Source organism: Coenobita brevimanus, chromosome 87 (assembly GCF_032717465.1).
Source record: "Coenobita brevimanus isolate Jiangsu-jjx chromosome 87, ASM3271746v2, whole genome shotgun sequence".
Taxonomy (NCBI): Eukaryota; Metazoa; Arthropoda; class Malacostraca; order Decapoda; family Coenobitidae; genus Coenobita; species Coenobita brevimanus.
In genome coordinates this window covers 10,148,073-10,159,843 of record NC_137040.1, presented here as the reverse complement: position 1 = coordinate 10,159,843, position 11,771 = coordinate 10,148,073, and the positions used below count along the sequence as shown (strand labels likewise).

The following is an 11,771-nucleotide window of genomic DNA, read 5'->3' as shown; positions in this document are numbered from 1 at the left end:
GCTTGTAGGCTGATTCTGGTGATTCCTGTAAGCGACTGGACTTGAGGGAAAAAACATGGAGCATGAAAATTCCTTGAGGGATTGGGCGCTTAGGGGCGACTTTTCAGGCGAGATTGGGCGCCATTAGTATCAAATGATTTGGCAACCATGCCTAGCTCAGCTGGCTCACCTGGCTGGCTGATGGGACTCAGGGAGTGATGGCTAATCTGATGGCTCCGAGGCTCAGTGTGTGACGAGAGCTCGTGGGGGAAGGATGTTGCCGGATTTATCTCGTGATCTGTGATACCTTTTTAGAAATAAGAAACATAAACAAGATGCGTAGATCAGTGTGCTTAGGTAATGTATCTACACAGTGTTGAGAAATAGTAAGCAGCTAAATGTTGGCCTAGAAATATAAAAGTGGAGTTCGAAGGTGAGAGTGTTTACAGTGTGAAGACAGCACGGAAATGGTATTGCATTTACCGTTACCAGTGAGAGAACCGTATGTTTGTGTAACAGGGTGAGATACAGTGGTCAGGAAACGTACGGTGTGGAGAAAGGCGGAATGGTCTCGGTCAGGTTTGTTTACTTTGTAACAAGCATTGTAAGCGCGATTCCTGCCTTGCCCTGCGTCGGATAAATCCATGGTTTCAGGTTTAAGAAAATTTGTTAATATTTTTGTGGTTGTTTTGTATCTTTATTGTGAAAAGTTTAGAAGTTACGTGAAAGTTTAGGGCACAATTTTTTTTTTCTTTTTTTTTTTATTTTTTTTAGGTTAGCTGTAATGTACTGTATACAATTTGTGCGTAATTAACGAGATTGGTGAATTTTTGTTTCCACCATCATATCCAGTGAAAGTCAGCCTATCATACTTACTGCACTGTCGGGTGAGCCATGTAGAGTAATGGTAAGTTGGTAATTAACATACAGATCATAATTTTCTCTATGTGGTAATGACTTCTCAGGGTGCTGAGGTTCGATGAAAGAGTGAGGAGCACTTCCCTTAGATTTTTTTCATGAGAGGGAAACATATACTGTACATGGGAAGCAGGTTTCCTCATGAGTGCTTCATTATTTCTTTATAGATTTTATTCAAATTGAAAAGGCCTCCATATGTCAGTACCTCAAGGGTCTCCATTTGTGACAAGTATGGTATATCAGCTGTCTTAAATGGAATGAGGAGGGACTGTAGACCCTTCACTTTTTTCTCCTACAAAGAGCTTGTAAACTTCAGTGGAGATCCCTTCCCCCTCACTCTTGGCAGTTTCTTTGTTGAGGCTTCTGAAGCACTAATGTACAGAATTTGTGAAAGTTAAAGGAATTTGTGACTGTACCACATTTCCAGCAGTTGTTTAGACTAGGTCATTAATCTGTAATGTTGAGCTTGAAACAGTTAAGTGAAAGTTTGTAGCCAATCAGATATCAGACCAAAAATTGTCATTCATATTATTTACAGTATGCAAAAAAATTGTCAGTAAGTGGTAATTTTTTGAAGATAAATCCATTGCTTACTAGGTGCCATTACTTGGTTTACTTACTTGGTAGAATCTGGAGGATCTTCCTCAAAGCTGTGGTGGTCCACCACTTCTGCCAGCATGGGAGTCTTCCGTCAGGAGGTTGATCTGGTCTGGCACAGAGTTGGAGGCTGCCCTGCAGTACGTTGTGTAACCGGGCACTGGAGGTTCATATGGTAGCGTCCTCAGAAAGTTGTCTAGTTCAGGCTAGAATTTGACAACAGAGCAGCCGGTGAAGTTTCTGACATGTTTTGGGAGTGCGTTGAATAGCTTGGGGCTGTTGTGAGTAAGGCTGGAGGCAAGGAGACTTTTGATCCTCTCTGGGGCTGATGCAGGGAGAGACTGTACTGTATTTTGCACTGGCATCCAGTCCGGGCATTTGATTTGGCCCGCAGTGGTAAGGAAACAGGGTCAGGCACCTGCTTTTCCAGTATCTTCCACACATATATAGCCCAGTATCCCTCTCTTCTTCTCTGCTGAGAGTATAGGCCCAGTTTTTCCAGGCGCTCCCAGTAGTTGAGGTCTTTCATGCTTGTAATTTTCCTGGTGAAGGCACTCTGTACCGACTGCAGTTCCTGTACCGTATATCTCCCTTTTTGTGGGGTGACCAGAGTTGACTACAATCATCGAGAGTTGGCTGTTAGAGGGCCCTCCAGTGTCATCATGAGTTCTTGTTCCCTTGACTTGAAGGTTCTGAGGACCCATCCAGCCATTTGCTTGGCTTTATTCGTCATTGTTGAAATGTGGTGTTTGAAGGTGGCATCGTCATTCAGGTGAACGCCAAGACACTTGACGACTGGACTTGGTGATATAGCATGACCACCCCCCGTATACAGTTTGGTGGAGTTCTTTATGTCAGAGTTTGGACCACACGTCAATAGTTCAAATTTGGCCTCATTGAACCACATATTGTTGACGTCAGCCCATTTGGAGATCTTCTGGAGGTTGGTCTGCAGTTTCCTGACAGCATCCTCATTGTGTACTCTGTGGTTGAGGATGGTGTCATTGGCGAAGGATGACAAAAGCGAGTTGTCAACTACTTGGTCGATGTCATTCATCAGAATCAGGAAGAGCAGTGGCCCCAATACCGAGCCCTGAGGAACACCACTAATCACCACAGCCTGGTTTGATTTATGTCCATCAGCAGCCACCATCTGGGATCTTACAGTGAGAAAGCTGTGAAGCCATACTCCATGTTTCCCCGTAATTCCCAAGGCCTTGAGTTTGTGAAGCACGATGCCGTGATTGACTCGATTAAAGGCCTTTGTGAAATCCAGGTACACAATGTCCACATTTCCTCCACAGGCAAGCCCTCGGAACAGCCATCCATAGTGGGTTAGTAGGCCAGACGGACATGATACCTGTATTCCCTTGCAGAAACCATGCTGAGCATTTGTCAGGAGATCATTGCCCTCCAAATACATAATGATCTTGTCCCTTAATATCTTCTCAAATATCTTTATCATGTGGGAAGTGAGGGCTACAAGTCTGTAGTTTCTTGCTTGACTTCTGTCGCCCCCCTTGTGGATTGGTGAGATAATAGCTTCCTTGAGCGCAGGTGGTATTATTCCTGTGTCCAGGGACCTGCACCAGATTTTCTGAAGAGGAAGTGCTAAAGTCTTTGCATTGCGTAAGAAGGATGGAAGGTATCCCATCTCATCCGGCAGCTGAGTTCGCTCTGAGTTCTCTGATTGCTTTCTTTACGTCAGCAGTGGTGAATTGTATGTCACTGAGGCTGGAAAGTTGGTGGTTTTGTTCAGTGAAGAATTCATTGGGATCATGTAAAGTCACTGTGCTCATTGGCTGTGAGAACACTTTTGTGTATTGCTGGGACAGAATATGGCAGGTTTTCTTGGGGGCTTGCTGACATTTCCCCATTTTCTGCTTGGAGTGGTCCAACCTTGACTTTAGCCTTTGAGAATTTCTTACAGACTTAGATGAAGAAAAACTTGGAATTTGTCTTTATGTTACTCATTGCTTGGTTTTCTTCCTATTCTCTCTGCTTTTCGTGGGACATATTAATCTCATTCTCTATTGCGGTGACTTTGGCACGGAGTGCATGCTTCCGATTTTCATTTGTTACATTTTGTAATTGCCAGTTTGATGAAGCTCAACTCCTCATCATTATTTTCTGATATTTTAGGTTAGCACTTTTTCAAGATGCTTGCTGTCTTCTCATTGGTACTGTACGTTCTTCTCACATACCTCCAAGATTATGGCAAGCAAGCTTTCGAGCATATCATTAGGGTCTTCATCTTGGAGAATAGTCTCCCAGTCCTTGTTGTTCAGATGGGAGTTGATGCGGTCCCAGTTGACTTGACTGCTGAAGAAGTTGAACCTGGAGAATGGGCTCATCTCAGCTGGCAAGGGCATTTCAGGGAGAAGTCCTGGTTTTTTGTAGTTGGTAGTTATTCTGAGCAGATTGTGGTCAGAGAAGATTGTTTTTTCAGTAGAGAAACTGCTCCCTATAGCTATCCTTGTTATTGATGAAAATTAGTCAAGGGAGGGGTAGACCGAGGATGAGGTGGAGGGATGGAGTTGAGAGGTATATGAGGGAGGGGGGGGTGAGTTGGGGGGAGGGTAGTCGAATGGTGGGTGACAGAGTGACTTGGAGGCGTTTTGTCTGCGGCCACCCTTTGCGGGATTAGGGCGTCAGGCTATAGATAGATAGATGTTGTCTCCCCTGGTTGGTTCAGATATTACCTGAGTGAGGAACATGGAATTTGCAACTTCCAGGAAGAGTTCTGCTTGTGATTTATTGGCATGCGTGGCATCTGGCAGTAGATAGATAGCTTCATGTTAAGATTCCTTCCAGCCACTTGATGAATGGGAAATTGAAATCCCCACAAAAAATTGTCAGTTGTGGGAGTTGGCAGAGTGTCCAGTAGATGACTCAGTGCCTCCATTGCGCTGCTGAAATATGTTGGGGAGCAACCTGCTGGGCGGTAACGGTTTATAACCACTAAGTTGAGTGCTTGTGCCTGGATGATCTGGAGTTCCACTTGTCTGTCAGAGTAATCCAGGAGTGGTTTTGCATTTGGAGCAATATCTTCCCTTAGATTTACGATTGTGCCACCATGACTTCTACCGTTCCTCTCCATTCTGAATGAAATGTAATTGGTCAGCTTAATTTCTGCATCTTTTGCTTGTTTGCATAAGTGGGTCTCTGTGAGGGCAATAATCTTGAGGTCTTCGACTTGTGCTAACTCTCCAAGAAATGGAAGCTTGCTTTGGTTTGTTTTGGGGTATAAACCTTGGATATTGCCCATCAAGAGTTTTTCTACTGTTATCCCCCAACCCAGTTTGGTACCGTACTGCTGCTGTAGTCGCTTGCAGTGGGGGGCACCGTTGGTTTACTGATTTCTTCAGGCTCTGTAGAACAAGTCCCTGGGCCTCTACAACTTTGTTCAGATTGGACATGACAGATTTCAGTTCAAGGAACATCTCTAAAAAATTTTTATTGGTTTCCCGATGTGATTCATTTGTCTGTTGTTTTGTGACTGTTGGGATGGCCTGAGTCCTAGAACTGCCCGGGTCAGCTTGTTTGGGGGCATTGGTTTCAGTTTGGTGATGCTTTGTTTCCCTTATATGAGTGAGCTTGCAGTCTTTTTTGAGATATTCATTCTTCTGCAAGGAGTCACGACATACCGGTAATTCTGGGTGGTAAGTAGGGCAGTCTCTTCCCCGCTTGCACCCACGATAGTCCCTTGGACCATGGCTTACAAACCTTTGGGATGGTAGAACTTACAGCCTCTGCCACTTTTCCCTTGTTTGCAAATACCTCACCTATAGAATCTGCATTGGCCTACACGGTTACTGCCTTTGTTTGTTGGTACAGTACTGGGGGTTATGGTAGTTGCAATGTTTGCTAGGGCAAGGTTGGTCCCTGGTGTAGGGGTGTAGGCCTAGGTCTAGTCTCTTGATCTTGGGAAGAGTTATTCACCTGGGATGAGTTGCTCACTTGGCCTGTGGGATATTGCTGAGGTCAATATCCTCTGGAGTGTTTCAAAGTTCTGGTATTTCCACTGGCTCTGAGTTAGGCGTGTTAGGTGGGTCGTCATGGGTGTGACTGGGTGTCTCTAAATTGTTCGGCTGGTTAGGTTTAGCCTTACTTTGTCTGAAAGCTGACTGGTTTTCAATTGCTGTTGTGTTTCCTTTGCTACGTTTTCCCACTCCTTATTTAGGTGCCGGTATTTTGATTTGTAGCATTTTTCGCAAGTGTATTTTCTACCGGTATTTGTTTTTAGTAGGCACATTAGTTTATATACAGTAGAGTCAATTTTGAGCAGTAGAAATGGATCCACTCTTTACACTCACCGCCCTGGATATTGTGTGTCATGTCATCATCCATGCAACAGGCAGCACACTTATTTGATTGAGTTAGGTTGCTCTCCTGGACTCTGTTTACACTGGTGGCCATCTTGGAAATCAACACTCCCTTATTTTTGTCACTCCTTATCACTGTGAACAACGATCTCCGCTTTGATGACACGTATTCCTCCTCTCGATTAATTCATGATACAATAAGAAGTCACTAAAATCCACTATCCTTCCAATACTATCCGAAATTTGGGGAAATCGTCGGAGAGTGTTGGCGAGCGTAGATGGTGGTCAGGCATATGCTACACTACAGTTAAAATTACTTTCCCTCATACCAAAAAGAAAAAAATGTACCGGGTAAAAATGTCTTTGAAACTTAAGAGCTCAAAAATTCCATGGGTTGAAGTGGCACACAATATGGTATGGCCAGGATTCAAGAAACTTTACTCCCCTGAGCCACATTCACTAACACTGTGTACTTACTGTTGCAAAATGGAGAGACTTGAAACATATTAAGCTAGTGGGGTTGAAACAGTGGTGAGTCATTGTGACAAAGTAGCCTACACTGATGAATCCGGCCCCAGGAGGTGGGGAGGGAGTAACATTTCTTTGGATCATGGCTGTACCATGTGAAGTATCAACAGATAAAAAAAAAGTTGCCATATCTGCTGATGAGCCAGTAACTAGTTAGGCTAATGACTTTAGTGTGGTTCCCCTAGCAGTAGCTAATTTTTGTTAGTGTACCATTTTGCACAGTACCGGTACTGGTATGCCATTATTCATATAGCCTACAGTAGGTACCAGTACCATACTACAGTATAGTACAATACCGGTTTTTAAAAGATAGCTGAAGTTATAGGTCACCAGAGAACTGTAGGATTTGGGCTTGACCCCAGAAATGTAGAGAACCACTGATGTGCAGTACGGTACCACTCATGTACTGTGTTGAGAAAAATTTACTTCCATCTTTTTATACTGGAGCTAGTTATATGAACTTAAGGTTTTACACAGAGTAACTATCATGTAACAGTTTGCGCCATAGTTCGGTACACTGATCACATCATTGGTCGGTACCAGTCGGTGGTCAGTTAATTGGTCCCAAAGAGAGAAGAGTGGTTAAGGTGGATTTGGTTAGTTGGGTCTCTAGGGCCTGTGGTGAACGTGCCTTTGTGATGGTTATGAAGTGCTCTTTTAAATGGTACTAGGAAAAAGGTATCCAAATTACGGTATCAGTTTTTGGATGCCATGCAGACTGTATATGATGATATATGCATACATTTAGCCAATGTCTGTCAGTCTGTTTACAGCCAGATGCCATAATCCCTTAAGGGGTGGCCATTTGACCTGAGTTAGTTCTTTTATGGGGAGGGGCACAAACCCCCCTCCAACCCACATCTTGACATGTAGGGAACATGTATGTTTGGTGATATGGTTACCATCCAATGTTGTAAATGGATTCCTGGCTTACAGGAAACCATTAGGCCTGTCACCACTCAGTGTAGCCTAAAGCCATCTGAAAAGGAAAGACGAGTACTGGTAATAAAAATGACAGGAAAGATGGTAGAATTGGGAAGAGAGGAGGACAGGCACAGTAAAAGAATGATAAAGGTGAAAGAAGAAGTACCGGTAGGCTACACTACATAAAGTGAGGGATTGATGGTCGCCACCACCTACCACCGATTAGCTAAGGTACTGGTAGCAACATTTTAAATTATAGCCTGCCTTTAGGCTAACTATAAAAGAAGGATTTACTGTATTTTGGTTACTGTTTATGATGTGTTGTGTATATAGGATAGCCCAGTTAGTGTGTGTGGGGAGGGGGGGGGGAGTTGTTTGCCACTGCATCTTACAACACAACCCCAGGAAAACAGGCCATTTCAGTGTCGCTGTCCCTTTCCTTATGAGCTGCTGTCTCATTTACTGTGTGAGTGGATAAACATTTTCTTACATTAAAATCACTGTCCTGAAGCAAGTCCTGTTACTATTAGCCTTTGTGGTAGGTGGTGGTGACCATCAATACTCATCTGGTTTAAACCTTCACTGAGTGAAAAGTCTAAAGATTTCCTGTATCTCAGGCAACCATTTATGGTACAACATTGGATGGTAACCATATAACAAAATGGAGTGATGTGGAGCCCTGCATTGACATCAAGACATTGTCTTGTACTGTAGTTTCATTCCATAGTACCGTAATATAGGTTAAGCCAAATGATTTTTTGAATGAGTACGGTACCATACCTTGCCATGTGTCTTTTGTCTTTAGAGCTTTCACTTGTTTAACCAGTTATTTATCTTTAGTACAGTACCGGGGATAGTTATTAAGTCATATTTCCCCTTCATTTGTTGGATTTGGTACAGTACAGGTACCCTGTATTCTACAGTACCGGTACCTTCCCCTCTAAACCCTTTCTCTTTCCCACATGTGTACTGTGTTTGGTAAATCAGCTACTGTATCAGTAATGGTAACAGCCATTTGCCTATTATATACCCCTTGGAAGGCATACAGCCTCAGTGCTAGGCTAGCATACTGTACTCTAGAAATGTTGAGGGAAGAAGTGTCACGTAGACCATTGGTTGCATTTACATGATTGAAAGGACACTGAAGGGGAGCCTACATACCATATGGTGGCATTGTGCACCTTGGGTGGAGCAGGTATAGTATGCACCCAAGAGAAAGACCAAAAATTTCCATGCTCCTCGCCGTGGGTCCGGTCATGGGGAGGTGCTGTCTGCCACAAGGGTGTTCTAGATCCCCATATGGTGGATAGACCGTATTGTATGTGTAAGAAGCAGGTGCTTACTTGTGGTATGCAGGTCTGCTTGGCCAGACTGACCAGGGTTAAGCAACAACAACAACAACATGATTTAAAAAACTCTGCCCTTGGGAAGTTTTAATTATTCGTTGAAAGGCAGGACATTACCGGTGAACAGTAATCACTCCAATATCCGGAGTAATAGAGCCATCGGTAGGTTCGGTTATTGGTTTCGTCCGGATATTGGGCCCCAGCTTATGGACTTGTACTTATGGACCCTAACTCAGAGAAACACCTATACAACTCCCTCTTGACATGCATAGCACCTATTTAAGACCCAAATCACATCCAATAAGGCACATAAATGACTGAAATAAATGCAAAAGAAACATAAAATGAGGGCTTAGAAGTATGTTCATACATTAATAAACATTCTGGTACTTATGGACCCTAACCTAGCCTAACTCTGAAAAACACATTCCTACTGCACATGCATGAGGGAAGTATAGTATGGAAAAAAGTACAGTATGAAACATTCTGGTAAGTATAGTATGGAAAAAAGTACAGTATGAAACATTCTGGCTTCTTACAGCAAGTCCCTGGCCACCTCGATGAATAACCGCCTCCTCTCGGACTCTGACAGTAAGAACGATTTCCTGAAGCACTTGCAGTACACTCTTCCTGAAGTCTTGCACTGAACTTAGTCAATAACACACAGAAGTCCGTTCTCTTCACAGTGTTCACATTAGTCCAAATAATGTTCCAGTTTAATTTAGTGTTGCACATTAACTTTTCCGAAGTTTTTTTATTTTCCAAAGCCAAAACAAAGAAGGTTAGTTACGTTAAATTTTGTTTCCACTGAGTCTTTTCTCTCATTTCGAAAACCTTAACACAACACACCGTTTTTTTCACTGCACAACACTCAAAATTCCTGTGTGGTCTAGTGGAGAAGTTCTTGCTGTTTATTCACTGTCAGAGTCCGAGAGCATCGCTGGCAGGCGACCAAGGGGTGCATCGCTGGGTCGTGGTGATGGCGTACCGACTGCAGAAGACTCTGACGAAAGCCGCAAACTCATGTTGAGCGGTGACTCCACTGTAGCTGATGTGCTGGGCTGTGGCTCGGAGCATGAGGGCCTGTCTTGGGGAGGCAACGGGGTGGAGCCAGGGCTTGGCACAGCTGGGGTCACGGGCCTGAAAAAACTGTCAATCGTTGACTGACGCAAGGACCGACGATTCTGGCGATTGATGATGCGCTGTCTGAAAGCACGCACTTCCTCCACGAGTCCCAAGGACCCCATCTCCCTGTCGCAGTCCGGGTGTTCCAGGTAGTCTAGGATGAACTCTAGATGTTCCCGGAGTGCGCTTAGCTTGGGGATGGCTGTAGTAGTGTCCTGCTGAGAGGAGTCCGTATCATCGTCGCCTTCGTCGTCGGAATCTTCAAGTTCGGGACTGACACCAGCAACCGAAGATGCGATCTCGATATCAGACAATGTCTGATACCCAGGATCGCCCTCGTCGTCGTCCAACCACTCACGTACATCGTCCACATCAACAACGTCACCATGCGTACGTAGCCGTGCATGGAAGTCATCCAGGTCAAAGCCCAGAAAATCGTACTCGACATCTGTTCCGAGAAGCAGACGAGACCAACCATTTTCAAGAGTTTTCACAGGGACTTCCTTCCATGCACTAGCTCAGTTGTACAGCGCAGACTTGATGTTGTAGCGGCGAAGGTTTTCCAAAGTCTGCTTGCCTCGAGTGTCACATCCTTCCCTGCGCTCGTCCTCGTCCTCGAGAACAACCATCACCTCGTCCAGGAACTTCCGACGGTACAGGCACTTTGTTGCCACGATCACTCCTTGGTCCATGGGTTGAATGAGAGCAGTCGTATTAGGTGGCAGAAACATGCACCTAATACGTCCATTCTCAGCAACCAAGTCCTTGTCGCACGGGTGGGCAGGTGCATTGTAGAGCAGAAGGAGAGCCTTTACCTGGTCGCGAGGGATTCCCAGTGTCTTCGTCTGGTACTGGATGACCTCCTTGACGAAGTGACGGTGAAACCAGTCTTTGAAAATCACAAACCAGTCTTTGAAAATCACAGCTGTGAACCATGCTTTCAAAGAATGGTACCATACGACAGGAAGGACATCCATCACCCCACGAAGGCACTGAGGCTGCTTTGCACAGCCAACAACAACGGGCTTAAGCTGGTGCATGCCGTTAGCACTGGCACAACACAAAGCAGATATCCGTTCCTTAGAAAGCTTGCGGCCAGGTACACGCTTCTCCGTCTCCTCGGCTAGAGTGTTCGTTGGCAGCGAGCGATAGAATAGGCCAGTTTCGTCTGCGTTATAGACTTGACCGAGAGTGAGGCCCTCCCTGTCGATCAAGCCTTTCACCTTGTGCCGAAACTCGTCAACTCCATTCTCGTTAGCGTCCAATGCTTCGCCATGTGCTTTACGGTTAGTAAGGCCATGTCGCAACTTGAATGCGAAGAGCCAACCCTCGGATGCCTTGAAGTCTAGGGCGTCGTGAAGCCTTGCAAACTTCACAGCAGCAGCTTTCAGCTCCGTTCCATGTACCATCACACCAGCTGCACGTTGCTGTCGGTACCAAATCAACGTGGATCGGTCGATTTCTGCAAACTTGGGGGTAAACATAACCTTCCTTTCCACGTTGCGTTTGCTTCTCGACGAGAAGTTAGCCGTGTACTGCATGAGTTTGTCTCGGGAACGTTTGATATCAAACAAAGTCGACCGGGCCAGGTTATACTCGCTACACCAAGAAATGACTCCCCGGCTGTCATTTCTCGATGACTTCTTCTAGCCGGGGACATTGAGAGCAATCCAGGACCCACCAACAAATACGTATGTCCAACATGCTCAAAACCTATCATGTCGAGCCGACAGACAAAGGGTTCAGTTCAGTGCAATTCCTGCAAGAACTGGACCCTTTACACCTGCACAACACTTGCATCCAGAAAACATTACACAAACACCTGGACCTGCTCCTTATGCTCCTTCCCCCACCCATCAACCCCCCTTCCAATCCTACTCCTACTTCCTTCACACCTCCACAGCCAAACCCACCGACCCTTCCCACACCATCCAGTCCCCCAACTCCTCCCATTCCAACCCATCCTAATCCACCTCAACCCCTACCTCCGTCACAACCTCCTCCTACCCCTTCCCCTCCACCCACACCA

General features: G+C 45.2%; 1 protein-coding gene across 1 annotated transcript in view; it reads left to right on the top strand.

Annotated features, from left to right (window-relative positions):
- Nucleotides 1-245: 245 nt before the first annotated feature.
- LOC145410992 (lysosome membrane protein 2-like) overlaps nucleotides 246-11,771 on the top strand; it is a 183,480-nt gene continuing 171,954 nt past the window's right edge. Inside the window, exon 1 of the mRNA XM_080281051.1 lies at nucleotides 246-336. Coding sequence (XP_080137177.1) covers nucleotides 315-336 — 22 coding nt within the window. The 5' untranslated portion in view covers nucleotides 246-314. The remainder of the gene's footprint in view (nucleotides 337-11,771) is intronic.